Consider the following 20,170-nt stretch of genomic DNA (forward strand, 5'->3'; position numbering starts at 1 on the left):
CATTCTCTGGAGCTTGTGGTCGGAGCTTTTCTGGATATAAATATAGGTGCCATCTAATATGGCAGTGGCTTTATCTCCAAAAAATGCTTCTGAAAAGACAGTATTGTGCCCGAGCAACTGTTCTCTTGTCAAGTGATCCGGACCTAGAAATTGTGGGACTATCGATGTGTCTAATGCCTGTACTATGGAGTGGAAAGTTTTGGACACACTTGACTTGGAAATTCCAAAAAGAGAAGAACACTGACTCCAGGAAATGTCGGTTTTCAGTTTTACCCAGAACAGTAATAGAGCATCGTGTGTAGTCTTGGTATATATACCAGATGAAAGATATGGGGAACAGTGCGAGTGGATTTCGAGGAACTGATCTTTGGACCAACCTGTCCAGGCCATGCATGCCGAGTCATCAAGAGAAGAAAAGCTTATTGTAAACGCAGACTGGTTCTGTGAAAGGACGTGCGACACCTCTAGGAGGTCATTAATGATTTCGGACGATTTTGATGGTAACTGAGATTCCAAGGAACCTCTACCATCAAGGACAACCTCTGTAGACGGATCTAAGTCGTTACCAATAAGGTGAATGGAGCAGACGCGGGATGAGGTGGGACACCACAGTTTGTGTGAATAGATCAGGTGATGTCTTGCACGTTTTGGTAAGACTGATGATTTTGTTCCATTTCTTGCAAAGGTAACAAGACAGAGACAGCATTTTTTGTGTGAAGATGATCCATTCAAAAGATCATGAAGGGTCAGCAACGGCAGGATATGGGACGGGGAGTCGTCTTCTTCCTCTATTTCCTGGTTCTGCTCGGGTTCAGGTTCAGGCTGATTTTTGTTCCGAAGATACTTCATGTAGCACTTCTGGCAAATAAGTGCTTGTTCCTTTGCTGACATCAATCCTTGTTGCACCAGCGTATCTAGGAGCCATTTATATTGTGGACTATTTACATTGCGTGCACTTCTGTTCTTATTGCCACTACGTTTCTTGAAGTATACTTGACACCCTTCTCCAACACATTTACCCTCCATCTTGAAACAATAACGATTGGTTTATGAAGCGTCGATAAAGTAACAAAATAGCAAGCCACCGATGATTGCTGTAAACAGCTAATACTTAGTAGTTTGGTACAATTATGCGAAAATGTGTGATAAATAACGAACAACTAATTACACAAAATAACAAGACAATATAATAAATCACATTCAATACCTCCAAGAAGCGCAGAATTGATTGATTACTTAGAACAAAATAAAGTATTTCATATGGATAATCTATCTATTCGATGTGGCGTGGTCGGCAGGCACAAAGAAAGTGAGACAAGTCAGGGTCCCAACCCTGACAGAGCCACAACGCTTTGGAGATGGGACAATAAAACAAGGAAAGTGAGACAAGAATAGCTAGCGTCGAGTCAATGATTCCGTAAACGTATAGACAAAGACAAGAAGATACGGATAAATGTACAAGGCCACACGATCAGAAAATTCAGAAGAGGACAACTTGAGATAGAACAGTATTCATGTATCAGGGTGTCCTCAGTGTAAATCTTTATATCGATACTGTTTATTTAGTCGTTACACATCATAAAACTGTCATGAAAATATCCGCTCTGATATTCAATATAAAAGTTTGTATATAATAAGCTATATAATAGGGTTTCAGACAAGGTTGTTACTCATTTCCCCTTTTCTTTCAATTTACAACCACATTCAGGCGGCGATATGAGAACGTTCCACCACATGGAATTAGCTGATTTTTGGTACACATATGAAACAAGTAAAGCTCTATCCGATTTTCTGATGGAAATTTGCATCCAAAACTATATAACGGGAGAAAATTGCAATTTTATGGCATTTTTCTTCATAATTGTGTCTCTGCAAGTGCATTTTCATCCGAGAAATTTTTTTTTTTATGTTTTATGAATAAACACGATGTTTTGGAAATATTTATCAAAAGAAATTTATACTATGTTGCGAATTACAATTTCGAGATAACCTTCTTTTATTTACGAACTTATGTCTTTGATGCTGAAATTGACAACTTTATAAAAATACATTTTCACTGAAATTATGAAATCTGGGTGTCGGAAAGGTGTAAAATTATTATTCGGAAAAGAAAAAAACAGTAGTTGAGCTAGATAAGAAATACGGGGGCAGGCTCCTATGGAGAATTAACATTACTGGAAACAGGCCCTTTAGTTGAATTCCAATCAGTGGTTAAAAAGAAGAAGTCGTTTAAAGAAATTGTTGACGTACGGACGACGGACGGACGTCGGACCAGGTGAGTTAACAATGTAACTGCACAGTGATCACATAAATCACGTATGCTTATTCCGTCTTTGCGTATTGCAGAGTTATCTTCTCTTGGGAGCAGGTATTGATTGTGGCGTCACTTGTTTGTGAGAGTAACGTCATCAAATTTTGAGAAAACGACGTAATTTTCTCACGCAAACCAATGACGTTACAATCAATACCTGCTCCCCAGAGAAAATAACTCTGCAAAACGCAAAGACGGAATAACACAATAACACAATATAACTGCAAAGTAGTCACATAAATCCCTTATGAATCTAAAACAATATGACTGCACAAAGGTTACAGAAATCCTTTGCGAACCTACCACCATATAACTGCACAGTGGTCACATAAATTCATTGTGCATAAAACACAATAAAACTCCACAGTACACACATTACGTCAGCTAGGAAATAAAGGCGGAGTAAAACACGACATAACTCCACATTACACACATTACGTCAGCTAGGATATAAAGGCGGAGGAAAACACGACATAACTCCACAGTACACACATTACACGTCAGCTAGGAAATATAGGCGGAGTAAAACACGACATAACTCCACAGTACACACATTACGTCAGCTAGGAAATAAAGGCGGAGTAAAACACGAAATAACTCCACAGTACACACATTACGTCAGCTAGGAAATAAAGACGGAGTAAAACACAATATAACTCCACAGTACACACATTACGTCAGCTAGGAAATAAAGGCGAATTAAAACACGACATAACTCCACAGTATACACATTACGTCAGCTAGGAAATAAAGAAGGAGTAAAACACAATATAACTCCACAGTACACACATTACACGTCAGCTAGGATATAAAGGCGGAGTAAAACACGACATAACTCTACAGTACACACATTACACGTCAGCTAGGAAATAAAGGCGAAGTAAAACACGACATAACCCCACAGTACACACATTACGTCAGCTAGGCAATAAAGGCGGAGTAAAACACGAAATAACTCCACAGTTCACACATTACACGTCAGCTAGGAAATAAAGGCGGAGTAAAACACGACATAACTCCACAGTACACATTTTACGTCAGCTAGGAAATAAAGGCGAAGTAAAACACGACATAACTCCACAGTACACACATTACGTCAGCTAGGAAATAAAGGCGGAGTAAAACACGACATAACTCCACAGTACACACATTAAGCCAGCTAGGAAATAAAGGCGGAGTAAAACACAACATAACTCCACAATACACACATAACGTCAGCTATGATATAAAGGCGGAGTAAAACACGACATTACTCCACAATACAAACATTACGTCAGCTAGGAAATGAAGGCGGAGTAAAACACTATAAAACTCCACAGTACACACATTACGTCAGCTAGGAAATAAAGGCGGAGTAGAACACGACATAACTCTACAGTACACACATTACACGTCAGCTAGGAAATAAAGGCGGAGTAAAACACGACATAACTCTACAGTACACACATTACGTCAGCTAAGAAATACAGGCGGAGTAAAACTGTGTTACATTATTGGCTTAATCCCTTAATTTTCGGTAATGAATATTTTGAGTCATAATTGAAAAATGCATATATTTACAAATGTTCACACATTTTTAAGTATTCAAATGTGATTTCAACATATGGAAAACGCTTTAAGATTCAAATTAAATTTGATATCAACTAGCATTTAATCTCCCTACTTATTTCAATGCCACGATCTTCTATCATCATACTATTTCCTCATTTCATCGGTTACTGCACACAACTAAACATTACAATGTAATTTAACTCTGACAATTATTGGACTGATATGTACACTTTATTCACAACACAACAGAAACATTAAAGAAATAAAACGTAAAATACACAATCTCTCTCTCTCTCTCTCTCTCTCTCTCTCTCTCTCTCTCTTGCTCTCTCTCTCTCTACAAAGGAAATAGTAAACGGCAAATAAACGAAGTAAACTATCATGAATGGAATGTTTAAACAAAACTCAGGTAAGCTCAAGTAGGTACATGATAAGTAAAGATGCGTTTCCTTTCACTGTAAATAATTTCCGGACTCCCAGGAAAGTAATTTCTTTTTTGTCTGAAAATTAATTTGATGCTTATTTTTCGTTTGTGTTCAATTTATGTAATATGTAATTAAAATGCATTGGTAACATACAAATTGGTGTCCTCCCATTCATTTAATTTTCGACTATATAAAACCTGCCACCATGAAACAAGATTTTGCATTTGAAGTGATTTGATAAATTAAAAATGGAAATAGAGAACAATAAAAACCTTAGTTTTTTGTCATAACTGTTATGCGGTTTCCCTTGTCAAACGTTACAGAATTAACAAAGTCCCTCCAAAAATAAAAGCCAGCCTAAGACTGACGCTAAACCTCCAATAAAGCCAGCCTAAGACTGACGCTAAACCTCCAATAAAGCCACGTCGTAATGGTTGATTATTTGAATCCCTTAAGAAACGACATTCGCTAATTACATTAAAAAAAAGAGAATTTTAAGTTGTTTGAGTCATTCCTTCATCCAATCAAATGATTTTTGGACAGCCTTTTCCCATCGTTTTAGCTTCTTTTCTAGAACTGAAAGAAAAAAGATAATCACATATGAGGTTATTGACTGATATTAATGTATGCGTTAAAGGTCACTCCTAATCGTCAAAACATATACCGGTTATGTAGTTATTTTGCTTCTGAGCAATATACGTCACACGTATTCATATGAATTATATGAATAACTTCTTTAGAAACATTTTGTAATTTAATGCTTCCTATTTGAACGGAAAGACAAATTTACGCTTGTTTTAATCACTCAGGAGATATTTTATGATACATGCAGATTTCTTCGAACATGGTATTACACAAATACAGGTTTTTAAGAAAAATGATGTATAGATATATACAGATTTTTAGTCATTCTAAATAACACTGAAAATCTTTAAATTGTGAGAATTTGACAATGTAAAAAAAAATTAACTGTAAATATTTATGTTTCGCATCGATTTATTCAATGGACGGATATTCTGCAAACAAACCTTCTGCAGAAATAGACTTTTCAAATACATCATATTTTTGTGGGAACTCTACTTCGAGACCAAGGCGATCCTCCGTTATCCGGAATACGTCCATACCATCAGCCGCTCCTGCCATTAATGCGGCCCCAAATGAGGTCGTTTCTTTCATAGCCGGACGTACTGAAACGTTAATGATAAATAACAGAACAAATATAATTTTCCCCGACCTTACAATAGCTCAACTCGTGATTGTGAAATAAAGGATAGTAACATATTCAAAATAAACTAACGTATAGTCTGAAGATAGCGCACTCACATTGATAGATTAAACTGTGTTTGTTACAGGAACATACCTACATTTTCTCCTAGGATATCAGCCTGCATCTGCATAAAAAACGTATTAACTACCATTCCTCCGTCTGCCTTGAGGGAAGGTATCGGAAACCCACTTTCGTCTGCGGCAATTTCTAATAACTATACAGTACAAACATATAAACGTAGCAGTAAGCAAATGCAAATATTGTTCAATATTTTGTAGATATGTGGAATTTTGTTTTTCATTTAGAATAAATTCAGTGATTTAATCTGTTATATATTCTTTGAATCAACTAGACAAATATATGCTACTAAATGTCACACAGTAAGAAGTCACATTAAGGCATATTATTTGTATATATTTCAATTAGTTTTGTTGACATTATTTCGTTTACCTATTTATGTACCAGGATAAATTTCATATGAATGTAAATTTATTATGGCTCACCTTTCTGACCTGAAAACAGATTGATTCCAACGCTGCTCGACATATATGTGCCTTGGTAGTATTCATATTGAGACCGCAAATAACGCTTAAATAGAAATATACATGTGCTATTTATTTCATATTTCTAATAATAGTACCAATTAAATTTTCAGAACAAAGCAAAAATGTACCAATGGCTGCGTTTTATTGTTAACAGTTGATTAGATCACTATCAAAACACACTGATGTGTAAACATATTCTTAATCTAATACTTATTGTTATCTCTATAGTCCTTTCAGCTACCCGAATAAAATAGTCAACAGCAAATTGTATTACCCTCTAGCATCATCCGTCCAGTAGGGGCAGAAGAAACCCTCAAGAGCAGGCACGAAATAACAGTCGTCTGTATCCTCTACAGTGCAGGCTAGTTCTTCTGAAACCAGAAACGGGGTCGTACATGTATACGTATATGTAAAATACATGTATGTCTTTAATAAATGTACCTTTTTTCTTATATATTGTACATTGTATCGTCTTACAGTATTATAAAATATTTACATTGTACAGTATTAACTTACAACACATGACGGGTGATTATATCTGTACATCTAACTTTTTCCTAGCTAGTCTTTGTTTTGGCTAATATGTATCTGTAACTAAACAAGAATTCCACGGAAGTAGAGGTGTCGCCTGCGCAGGACTTGCTTAGCACTGCATGAAGTTTGAGTTTGATCGGCCCAAAGAAACTCAAGTTATCGCACGAAAACAGAGTTTCTATTTATAGTAACAGTGACCTTGACCTTTGACCTTCGGACCTGAAAAGCAATCCCAAACAATCACTTTTGGTACACTTTTGGTAAGGAATCACTGCATGAAGTTTGAGTTTGATCGGCCCAAGGAAACTCAAGTTATCGCACGAAAACCTCTGTGCGGACGACGCCGACACCGACATAGCAATACCTATGTGTCACCAGCTTTTCGCAGGCGACACAAAAACGAAAGGATAATACAGTGTTTCTGTGGGTTTTTAAACTGTGATCACTTGAAAACAGACGTTTCTAACACAAGATTTCTGACGGGAAAACAAAACGATTGGACAATTTTTTGATATTACATTCTCCGAGGAAATTGATGTTGACATACTTTCGATGAATATGTATCTGGTGTTATGTACAACCAGTATCTCTAAAATAACACCAATATACACCTTTGATAATTGCATATATTTAAAGAAACCAAAAATTCGAGTCTAGCTTTTGTTTTCTACATTTTAAAACATCTTGATCGCCCTTACCTGTAGCCTCTATTTTAAGCTAGTCAAGGTCAAATTATATTACGTGTTCTTGGAAAGGCTAAACATTATTTTTGTAACACATGGCGTTATGTAATATTGCCTAATGTACGTTGTCAATATGTCCGCAGCAAAGCAAAAGGTATCCTTCTAGAATAAATAACGACTATATCAATAATTTGTCTGAAAGCTCGAGTAAAAATGTCAGAGCATTTCGAGCTAAAAGAATTCGTGAAATTACACGTCGTCCGCACAGAGGTTTTCGTGCGATAACTTGAGTTTCCTTTGGCCGATCAAACTCAAACTTCATGCAGTGCTTCCTTACCAAAAGTGCTTGCTTGGGATTGCTTTTCAGGATTACCTATTCCTCTTTAAAAAAAAACATGAAAAATAGTCGTTTTATACTACCGATCTCAGGTGATTTTGGTAAGCTGTTTGATGAACAAGATTTTTATCCATTGATACATTTCAATACTTTAGGATATCGTTGACGCTATATATAAACGAAACTTGAACACGACGTCAAATAATAACCATCAACGTTTGATAACTTGATTATATGTACCTATTTCAGATGCTTTCGTGATCATTCCTAGATTGTCCCTGATCCACTTAACGACATTTCCACAGGACGCCACCACTCCCTGTGAATACGTATATAGGAATGATAAAACATGTCCGATTTCTTTAACGAACAAACTATTGATGATGCTTGAAAACGTGACATAAAGTTCAATTTGAATTATACAAAAATATATTCTATTGACGTAATTTCAATTGTATGTTAAAATCTAAATTGCTTGTAACCACAAATCAACTTATAAATAAATAAAATGTATACGACATTTGATATCGAGCCCTATCTAGCTAGAATAAGCCACTCTCAAGCGTTTACAATACATAGATAAACAATGTATACAATCATACACTTGACACTTACATTAAATGATAGATAAATCAATACAATTTTGAGAAATTATGAGGAACTGCCTTGTCAGCAGCTAACTAATAGTCCAATGCTACCTGGCTAATATCTTTTATCTGGTTTTCATTCAATATAGAATATGGTAACCATGATACCTCCAGCATATAGACGGCAGGACTCCTCTTCCCTAACTGGTACAAAGGGCTGGTAAGCAGTCCATGACCTGATGTAACGACCTAACAATGTATAAGAATTCAACAATGATGAAAGCAAACAGGAAAACTTGCCCTCTTATATCAGGATATGTGTGTATCCGGATATGTGTGTATCAGGATATGTGCGTATCAGGATATGTGAGTATCAGGATATGTGCGTATCAGCATATGTGTGTATGAGGATATGTGTGTATCGGGATATGTGTGTATCATGATATGTGTGTATCCGAATATGTGTGTATCAGAATATGTGTGTATCAGTATATGTGTGTATCCGGGTATGTGTGTATCCGGGTATGTGTGTATCCGGGTATGTGTGTATCAGGCTATGTGTGTATCCGGATCTGTGTGTATCAGGATAAGTGTGTATCCGGATATGAGTGTATCCGGATATGTTTGTATCCGGATATGTGTGTATTAGGATATGTGTGTATCAGGATATGTGTGTATCAGCATATGTGTATGTGAGTTTCGTTAGAGACAGATATACTTGATTGTATGAAAAATCTGTTTGAAGTGAAGGGTTTTGAAAGTCGTCTATTTGTACGAGTATTCCAATGTTTGAATTATGATGATATCTGTAATATATTTAGGACATAAATGTAATGTCTCACTTTTGCACATTGTCCAATGGATATCGCACTCTGGGATACATAATAGGTGACGTGAGCACCTTACAATACTAAGTGAATAGCTATGCTTTACTTATAGTACATTTTAAAAATTCGGATATATTGTGGTCGATATTACCGTTGTTCCCGTATTGATGTTCAGTGACGCAACGGTGCCATATCTACAACACAAAATGGCAAATATCGAACAATTCAACGACAGCAGCAGCACACAAAACCAAATTCCTGTACACTGATGAGAAAAGCCGGCATGCAATGGTTTCATTATTTGGAAAATAATGTAGGTGGATTTACCTCTGGATTAACCAAGAACTTGACTCAAGTAACATGCTTTGCAAAGAGGCGAAATAAGTGACCACATGTACATCATCACTTTCTAATATTATTGTTTTCACTTACGTGCATTTTGACTCCCCTTGTTTAAAACACAGCTGGCCAGTCGTCGCAGCCGGTTGGTCACCAAGCATCTGTAAGGAAACGCATAATAAACGTTTGGATCAATAAGTGCTAAGAGGATTGTTTTACATTCCTATTGCATATTCGTACTACCACTAAATGACATTAGCACCAACACTTCAGGAATGTACCTTAATCAGAGTGAGTTCTATGTTTTTTATTTATGGAACATATACCAAAACCATTTTATATATTCTAATGAAATCCAGAGGTAGTAAACACCTTCATCTTAAACGATGTATTGATATAGCTACAATGTTGATGACAACTCTATCAAAATGCAGCAGTAAACAAGACATGTTAGTTAATACCAATAATTAACTTTATCTTACACAAGACATTTTAGGTAATACCAAATATAATTAACTTTATCTTACACAAGACATTTTAGGTAATAACAAATATAATTAACTTTATCTTACACAAGACATTTTAGGTAATACCAAATATAATTAACTTTATCTTACACAAGACATTTTAGGTGATACCAAATATAATTAACTTTATCTTACACAAGACATTTTAGGTAATACCAAATATAATTAACTTTATCTTACACAAGACAACAAATAAATAATTATTGCTTTGAATAGTAAAACGAAATAATACGGCTAAAAAAGTAATACGGAAGGGGAAAATAATATTATAGTTTGTACCACATGATAATTTTGATATTGTGGATAGTAAATGGAAATATTACATATAAGACACCAAAGATATAGGGAATGCAGATTAAACAATATGAATAATCTGCTTTGCTTGAAAGTCAATTTTTTTATTTACTTTGATTTAGCTATTCCATTTTTTAAAGGGGAAACTATGAAAAAATAAAATTAAGAAGAAAACGATATGTCAGTGTGCTCATTTTTGTTGTTAAGATCGGTCAAACATAAAAATGTTTTGTATTACTAGTAAGTGACCTTTGTGAAAAGTACCAACTTGATCGTAAGCAGAACAACTTCATACTATATATTCTAAGTGTGTTATCAGAAATCTACGCATACATTCACTTTTGATATAGACAACAATCTTCAAAATTATGGAAGAAAGAAGCCTATATTTAGATATCAGAAAGGCCGTTTATTTTACTCCTCCCCCTAATTTTCAAATTTTACAGTCCTCAGTGGGACCATCAAACAATTAAGCTTCATCTTATATGAATGTGTAATAAGATACCGATACTGAAGTTTTTTCCACCATGTTGCCTATCATTACCGATACTGTAGTTTTTTCCACTATGTTACCTATCATTACCGATACTGTAGTTTTTCCATTATGTTACCTATCATTTTAATACCGATACTGTAGTTTTTCCACCACGTTACCTATCATTACCGATACTGTAGTTTTTCCACCATGTTGCCTATCATTACCGATACTGTAGTTTTTCCACCATGATTCCTATCATTACCGATACTGTAGTTTTTTCCACTATGTTACCTATCATTACCGATACTGTAGTTTTTCCGCCATGTTGCCTATCATTACCGATACTGTGGTTTTTCCACCATGATTCCTATCATTACCGATACTGTAGTTTTTTCCACTATGTTCCCTATCATTACCGATACTGTAGTTTTTTCCACCATGTTACCTATCATTACCGATACTGTAGTTTTTTCCACTATGTTACCTATAATTACCGATACTGTAGTTTTTCCATTATGTTACCTATCATTTTAATACCCATACTGTAGTTTTTCCACCACGTTACCTATCATTACCGATACTGTAGTTTTTTCCACCATGTTACCTATCATTACCGATACTGTAGTTTTTTCCACCATGTTGCCTATCATTTTCATAATAATGAGCACTATAAACATCACAGCAAACGTCATCTTGCTGCAATTAAAACGGCGACGCAATTGCAATTTAAGTGACTAAGCCAGTGTGAGAAAGGGTGAAAGTTTGACGATAAGTGGAGCTTAAGAAATTCATATTTACAAACTAGCTGGAAATTGGGCTATATTTAAACCTGTAAAAACGATCTGCAAACAATACTTGTACTTTGACAAGTTTTTGTTCAGATGCATCTTTACATTTAAAATTGATCTTAATTTGTTTACGCTTAAAAATCAAAGTACTGAAAGTACTGAAAGCTAAGGCAAAAGATATATATATTATTTTTGGAATGGAGAACAAAATAAAGACGAAGTTCCCATCATATTGTACAGAAGGATTTACTGTTAATTTGTTATGAATCAAAGTTTTATGTAAAAGTGTACCACTGTGAAGTTATTCTTCTTGTGTGTACAGTATATCTTTATAGGTTTGTCAGAAGAGTGGTACCAAGTTTCCTCTAGAATATATCATTTTAAACCTTTGGATAATTAATTTGCATAGGAATTTGGAATTGCTTCCCTTTGTCCATACAATGTATTTCATAGAACATTAAAAACTGAAACTGGCATTTACCCCTTTGACCAATACCTGATTATTTTAAACCATTGAATAGATTATGCACAGATTGTGAACATCTTTGAACTTTGCCTTTGTTGTTGAATAAGATATCAACCCTTGCCTTATCTAACAAAGTTACTTGGCATAAAACCATTGACCAATCAGAGTACAGTATGCTAATTAATTAGGCATGGATTTCACTCAACTTTGAACTTATCGTCTAAGTTTGTATATTGATCAATATATATTCAAGCAAGTTATCTTGTAAAGTGTGCACATCGACCAGGGTTGGCATGCTTTTTAATACGTGTGAATTTTGTTCAAGTTTCAATTTTGCATCAGTCAGTGTATATTGTTACAGAACAATATTTATAAGGATGTTTACTTGCCGAAACTAAATTGTGGATAAGCAAGTGGATTACTGCTACCCATAAATTTACAAGTCTCTCAATAATTTTGAAAAACTTTTAAATAAAGTGTTTTACATATTCACTGCAGTGAAAAGGTCTCTTCTTATGAAAAATGGAACTATTTTGAATCTGTGTTCCCATGAACAAATAATATAAAAAGCACTCTAATTCAATATGATACATTGTTGTATGTTTCAATATTGAATAAGATAAACAAAATATAAACATACATACTCACACACACACACAAGATTAGGAGAGTTACATTATTTTCCCTCTATTTCCATTGCATAAATTCTTCACAAAGAAAACAACAACTTTATAGCATATGTTCAGCTTTATCATCTTCATAGGCTAGCATTTGAAATAAGATGCACATATTAATTTCAAATACATTTCAAAAGAGTACTGCAAATGTACCAGCTAGAACACATACTATGTTATTACAGTTGTCATGATTGTTGGTTTCAGAACTGATAGCATTGTGCAACAAATGTTGACAACAGGACTTATTGAAAGTTGAGGTTGCTTGTGTATATGCAAACAGGTAGTGCATGATTTAATGTTGAGAATGATGGATCAAGGTTTATAAAATTTGGTTTGAATACTTAGTTAGGAATGCACTGACAATTTCTCTGTCACATGTACATGAACAGGTTGTGAAGCTGTAGCCTTCACCTTGACTGAATGAAATTGACCTTAAAACTGTCTTGAACAATTGATGTATGAAATTTAGAAATGAAGTTTCAAGAAATATGGTTGAAAACTTAAGAAATAATTGCTTTCATTGACATTGATACAATCTTGTGTGCTATCCCTCTCATATATCACACAAGATTTAATATCAAATGTTGGACACAGTAAAATCGAGCGAAGTTAACAAATATCAAGTTACATATTATAACTTTTATTTTATTTTATTGATATTGATCATAAGCATTGTTAAAAGTACAATGTATACCAGGGATCTTACATTTCTTTTACTACTTAACATTTGCGTTGACTTTTAATTCATTGGACAAAAACTAAAAGGAAGCCATGACCAGTATTTCTATCTTTAAAAACATACTTTTAATTTTTTTTCCAATTTGCTCCCACCACCCATAGTGTTATATTGATCAAAACAAACGTTGTTTCCAACATTTGTGCCCTTAGTCAGTAGTGGGTGTTCAATCACATTCATCAGGGTTTCAGCATCAAGTAGGGGCTGTTCAATCACATTCATCAGGCTTTCAGCATCAATATTCACAGATTCAATCTGTTCCAAGTAAAGATCACTGACTTCTCCATTAAGGAAAAGTTTGCGAGGAAAGCATTTGAACTACATTTGAACTATTCGCTGATGGAAGGATCTGTGGACTCGGCTTTCATGTGTCTGAGAGAAAATGATTTAGTCAGAGGTTCCTCCTCTATAAAGTAACTGACAGATTTCAAAATGTCATGTCACTGTTGGTATAGTTCTTGCAGCCTTTTGAAAAAGTTCATGAAGTCCTCAAAGGTATGAGAGAGTTGGTACAGTTCCTATTTCTCATCCTCCTTTCTCCCATCAATAACCATCCCTGTCTGTTGTAATATTGATTGCTTTCCCCCCCTAAAATAGAACATAGTTACCATATAATTTCTGCACCAGCAATAATGTTTAGAGATGATATTCAAACAAATAGGAGGCATAGCAATATGAGCTTGTATAGTGAGAAATAAGGCATTAAAGCTGAGGAGTTCATTAAAATGTTTCAAAAACATTTCAATAAGTCAATCTCTTTGGTAGCAGAACTAAATATAAACAAAATGTACATTAAATTCAACTTATAACAGCACATCATATGGGGGCTTAAGACATCTAATTCCTTAGGTGGTAAAACATGTGTACATAAAAAGGTACCAGTAAAAACAAAACAAAATTAGTTTAAACACACGCACTTAGATATTCACGGTTTTCATTAATACAAAAGATGAAGCAGAACATCACTCTCCCCTGGTTGTTTCCATAAAGAAGAAATTAACCAGGAAACATGGAGATGTCCATTGCACTCCTTTATTTTGCTTACAATGTGCAAATGTGCCTACTATGTGCTAATAAGCTTTCCATGTTATGGTTTTGTTTTTTATGTGCTGTATGCAAATGTTCTAAATGTGCTTAAATTACCATGTGCTGATGTGCTTACCGTGTTCAATGTGCCTATTAAGTGCTTTCCAAGTGATAAACTCTTTTTCTGAGCTTACAGTATACTACATGTACATACATGTTTTTATTTTATTTTTCCATGTTGTAATATTTTGGTCTCTGTTATTATACTCATGTTTTGTCTTTGTAGCTTATGTTGTATGTTTTGCAAAATGGACGTAAAATATATATTTTTGTATCTTGTACGTGCTCAAGGATTTTATCTGTAGTTTTTGGGACTATATATAGAAAAACTTTACCCCAGTATGAGGAATTGTTTTACACATTTATCATAAAACAAGTTATGTTCAGATTTCAGACAGAAGATACTCTAAAATTGTACAACTCAGAAAAGGTTGAAAAATATTTATAGTTCATTTTTTTCTGCTTAGAAATATTTAATCTCTAAATTACAAATGATAACTGTTTTAACAGGTCTAGTTTCCGAATTGGAAACCAAACCCTGTCTGACCTATAAATGATCATTATATAAGGCCAATTAAAAGTTTAAAACAAATATTGAGTTTATGCTAACCCCACAGATACTGGACACACTAATAGTAATATGATGTGTATAAACTATGATATATTATACACACTATACTTATTGGTGTGTTCGACACCAGTGTGGTTAACCAGACTTATCTCAGATTTGTGTTCTACAATACCCTTAAGTTTTTATATGCACTGTTAAAGTCAGAACTCCTGCTCTATATTAGCGCAGTAAAGATATTTTTCAAATTAACAATAAAATGCCTAGCTAATACATACCTACCCTATTTTTTTCTGATAGTAGAAACACAAGTAATTTGTTTGGCCTAATGTTTCTGTCATTTCATAATATTTAGAACTACTATACTTGTTTAAGTTTCCAAAACATCAAGTAGTATAACAATTGAAACTTCAATGAAAGCCAACATCACAATGAATCTAATAATACAATGTTTATAACATGTTTTTTTTTAACTGAATGAGAAGAAATGTAAGGCCAAATATCCTCACAAACAACGCTTAAGTGAAATCAGTTTGCAACTAAGCAGTTCGAAAATTTTGCAACACGTCTGGAGAAAGACGTTCCTCGTGACGCTGTAATTCACTAGAGTAAAACGTCCGTTTATTATGTTTGTTTTTGCATAATAACTGCTATACATACCGTAGAAGCACCTTCCTTTTTGTCATCGCCGCTGACAACATGCGCCATTCTCTGCGGCTTCGGCCGCATGCTTGGCCACAAGTCACCGAAATCGGGATACATAGCCTTATTTATGAATCAGTAGTAGGTAAACGTTGCAGAAGTGTATGTATATTGTTCATTGTCAATGCTGCTTAAACAACATGCCTAACATTAAGTCAACACTCGCCTGCATTTTCGTCTTTTCCGCTTCGCGTTGCGAATGATGTCTAGGCCTACACAAAACGAAAGTAAAATGTGCGCATGTCTAAATGTAAGGGAGATCACTCGTGTTTTCCCGCAGTATATGTCTGAAATCATTCCGAAGGTGTTGTTGTTTTTGTGTATATTGAAATAAAAGAGTCCTGTTATATGGTAATACTTCAATAAACGAAAAACACAAATCACACCAACAGACATATAAAATGTAGGCCTATCGGAGCATATTTTCGTTTCTGGCTGAGCTGTAATTAGCGAGAAGGCGATATAAAAATGCAATAGCATATCTTATGATGAAAATAGAACAAAATGATAATACTGCGAAGGTAAAAAAAGCCTTCAGGTTAGAATACCAATATGGAACTAGAGAAGGACAGTGGCTAGTTCTAACATGATTCCCGGTCTCATCTGCCCCGGCCGGTTGATCCCATTTTAGTTAGGCAAGCCTGGTGTGAATCACACGGAGGCGATTTTAGAATTAATTGACAGGATCCGTATCCATTAATAGGTTTGTAATATGAACTTTTTATGTTGATCTCCTACATAATTGTAAGTTATACTCCGCCTTATATTTCGTTAAATTATCAAGTTTACGTAACAAGTGCAAGCGAAATCCTAATTGACTGCCATGTTGGAAACTTCCTCAATCTTTCCGATATAGGTCAGACGTCTAAATATGGGTGTCATGACCAAATATGGAAATTGTAGTAAACATGACCGCATCAGTAGTAATACTATATTTGGCCGTGAAGGCCATATAAGGAAACGGATAACATCACGCGTGATCTAACATGGCCGTCGTTTCTTTTTTTAGAGTTTTTAGTAAGGATTTGTTATTTTAACGATGAACGAATATGCAATATTTTGATAACATTATAATCATATGAAGCGTGAATCAGATATATTATTACTGATTAGCACTTTTGATTATCCTCAGTTAGTTGGAACAGGACCGCTTCATAGCTCTGACCACGCAATATATAATTGTAAACAGGGACGTAAATGTCACCAATTTTAGCCAATCACAGGACAATATTTCCGTGTAAAGGGTTAATCCAGCGACAGTTCCAAGAGTAAATACGAAGTTTTAGAAGGATACTTAGTTCTAACTAAGAATAAGATTATATCCAATGACGTTTGAGTGAACTTGAGTCCGTGGTAATGGATTTTATTTGCAGTTTGTTTAGTATTACTAGAAGGTGACGTTATGTCTCGTTTATGAATATCTGAGCTCATTAACTGAAGTATTTTTACCGGAAGTTGCGTGTAGCATGCATGACCTACATTCAAGTAGCAGTTCCCGATTGAGATAAACAGGGTGCATTTTCAATAAGAATACGACGTTGTGATAAGATCATATGTTCTATAAAGAAAAGTAATGATATTTACAAGCCATTCAAGTGCATTTGAGTCCAAAGTTACGCATAATAAAGACAGTAGGTCCGGTATATGATTCAATTTAGTACCAGTGACTACCGCTAGAGGCCGTCTGTGTGAAATCGACATTTATGAATATCTGAGCTCATTAACTAAAGTAATACCAAGAGCTGGCGGCTAACGCCTTAGCTAAAAACTGTTACAGCATATCAAAACGATATTTAAACGTGATCTAAACCACAGTAGAGCAGATCCTTAATTAAAAGTGATATAAGTCTGGGCCGTTGAGTTAAAATGAATTAAGTTTATTTTCTTTAAAAAGATATGTGAAGTGAGTGTTGTATTTTTGAAGTTAATTTTAATTCTGCAGATAACCATGGAAGAAGTTCTTTACAATCGTTAAAGTTCACATTTGCTATAGTTAAAGTTCACATTTGCTAGAGTTAAAGTTCACATTTGCTATAGTTAAAGTTCACATTTGCTATAACTCCTGAATGGTAAGAAATACAACCAAATTTCATTTCATAAATAATAACGTCAATTAAATCAAACAAATTATATACTGCATACATTGTTCTAAAAATAACATTTACTGAATAATAATTGTCCAAAAACCGATCGTTAAAACAGGCAAAATAGGTTGACATATTGTCATTGAAAGCAATAGGATATTTTGTGACAAATATTAATTACGTACCTACCCCAGACAGAGGAAGTCCCTGGAAGGGTCCTTCCTTGACGTAGCCGTATAGCTCCGAAGTACTGTGAATATCTGGCAGAATTGACATCGGAATGTTGAATTTACTACGTGAAAATAAAACAAATAATTATTAACGACAAAACAACACCGTGACAACACAGAAGTGCAATAAAGGAAATCAAATCAGAAAAGACAAAACAAAAACTGGTGAGACATTACAACAACAAAAAACAAAATATTCTATCAGAACCTTGAGAAAGAGAACGTGCTATGACAGGGAAGCGCTCCGTGCACCAACAGTGGCACCCATTCGATTAAACAGAAAAGAAAGAGAACATGGGCTATGTGAACCGTTTTTCACGTGCAAGATAATAAATTGGAATTCTAATAAATATTTTTCATATCTTTACCTCACAACTCTCTGTGTGATTTGAAAGATCGGTTTCTGTATTTGCAAGCCTTCAAGAAAATAAATTAATGAGTATTAGATTTTCCTGCAAATAAATATATTTTCTAGGAAAAAGTTGTGTTATAGCACCTGCAAGTATTGGCATCCCATGTGAGGGTGTAGACGTTCATTAATCCTGTGTGACAGGCATTGGTGACGTCAGTCATGTAGCTGCCGCCATTGGGACCCCCAGTCAGCGTCTTGAAAAAACGTGAACACCTTCACATTTGCGTTTGCATATCAATGGTAATAAACACACAAGTAATAAACACACTAGTAATAAACACACTGGTTTTTATGCAGTGTTTCTTTTTATTTTCGCAGTAATAGTATCAGGTACATTATGTATGTACTTCACCAAACTTGGTGATAGTTGCTCCACATGGACACATCGTAAGATGAATATAAAGTTGACAAATCTGCAGACATCCTACATGTAAGTAATTCATTGGCCATTTACTTATTGGTTTTAATATAAATTAGAATATTATCTCGAAGTTTTAATCTTTACTGAACACTGGTACGTGTAGGTAAAGCGTTGGTAACAAGTGTAACTGTACGATGTTATTTCATGCATACGTGGTGCCAATGTATCTCGATAACGGTTAGTCTGATTGGATGTAGACCGTATCAGCGGTACAGTATTCTACAATAGCTTATACAACGAAGGTAAAATAGGAGACAAACATTGCATCAAGAAGAATTCTACACGTTAAGTAATGGTCATTCCAAAGGTTGCCTTACGGGCTATACACAAGGAAACGTAGTTACGTTCTTATGTAAATGTTAGGGGTAACCAAAACCACTTTTCAAGGCGCCTCCGCTGAGATTAAAATCCCGGTATTACAAAATACTAGTCCAGTGCGCTGCCCTAACACAGTCGGTAACACTCGACTATATAGTTAACCAATGTGTCCTCCAGCCTTCTGGACTACAATCATGCTTGTGGGTGCGGTGCTTATACGATCATTTTACAGAGTATTCAAGGTCCGTACGTGGGCCACATTTTCCAATTGCCAGTCAAGTGCTTTTGTTTGGGGAAAAAAACTTGATCGCATATAACGAATGCCGTTCTTTACCAAATTATTGAAATTTCCTTCAGTAACTGCAATATATATGGATGAATACAACACTAAGATAAGGTGACCTTACCCAGAGTATCCACGTGTTGACTGTCCCTGTTAGTAGTCTCCCTTGATTTAAGACTTCCTTAACTACGGGGTTGTTCTCTAGTATCCATGGCAACTTTACCGGTAGGAATATGGAGGTGAATGGCATACCACTTTCTTTCTGGAATTAAAACTGGTATATCTAAAGGGGCATTACTATGTAAAACGACAATGGTTCGAGAAATGTTAGTGATGTCTTTGGTGTTCTTCCTAAATTTCCAAAGACCATGGATCATACAATCGACATTATACACTGCATCTATTACACCAGATAATAAAATATCGGCAAATATCCATCTCACAAACCCTTTTCTGACATACACTAATAAAAGTATGCAGTAAACGTTATGTAACACATGAAACAGATGAAAAAGGAATCCCTCAGTAAAACAAGAGGCCCAAGGGCCTTAGCGGTCACCTGAGTTATATCATAGATACTGGTAGCTTTATTTTATTGTTTAGATGTGATGTGGAAATCAGCATGTAAACTAAGTGAAATACAATACTTGTCATGTCATCAATGGATAAGAATTTGAAAATATTGGTAAATGTT

General features: G+C 34.9%; 1 protein-coding gene across 1 annotated transcript in view; it reads right to left on the reverse strand.

Annotated features, from left to right (window-relative positions):
• Positions 1–4,085: 4,085 nt before the first annotated feature.
• The window catches only part of LOC110441336 (glycerol kinase 2-like), a 20,944-nt gene continuing 4,859 nt past the window's right edge, over positions 4,086–20,170 (reverse strand). Inside the window, exons 4-15 of the mRNA XM_021484450.1 lie at positions 19,601–19,738; positions 18,539–18,648; positions 18,002–18,104; positions 9,500–9,567; positions 9,219–9,261; positions 8,409–8,489; positions 7,894–7,972; positions 6,374–6,470; positions 6,058–6,142; positions 5,648–5,768; positions 5,316–5,474; positions 4,086–4,863 (exon numbers count right to left, since the gene is read on the reverse strand). Coding sequence (XP_021340125.1) covers positions 4,796–4,863; positions 5,316–5,474; positions 5,648–5,768; positions 6,058–6,142; positions 6,374–6,470; positions 7,894–7,972; positions 8,409–8,489; positions 9,219–9,261; positions 9,500–9,567; positions 18,002–18,104; positions 18,539–18,648; positions 19,601–19,738 — 1,152 coding nt within the window. The 3' untranslated portion in view covers positions 4,086–4,795. The remainder of the gene's footprint in view (positions 4,864–5,315; positions 5,475–5,647; positions 5,769–6,057; positions 6,143–6,373; positions 6,471–7,893; positions 7,973–8,408; positions 8,490–9,218; positions 9,262–9,499; positions 9,568–18,001; positions 18,105–18,538; positions 18,649–19,600; positions 19,739–20,170) is intronic.

This window comes from Mizuhopecten yessoensis, unplaced genomic scaffold (genome assembly GCF_002113885.1).
Source record: "Mizuhopecten yessoensis strain PY_sf001 unplaced genomic scaffold, ASM211388v2 scaffold715877, whole genome shotgun sequence".
Taxonomy (NCBI): Eukaryota; Metazoa; Mollusca; class Bivalvia; order Pectinida; family Pectinidae; genus Mizuhopecten; species Mizuhopecten yessoensis.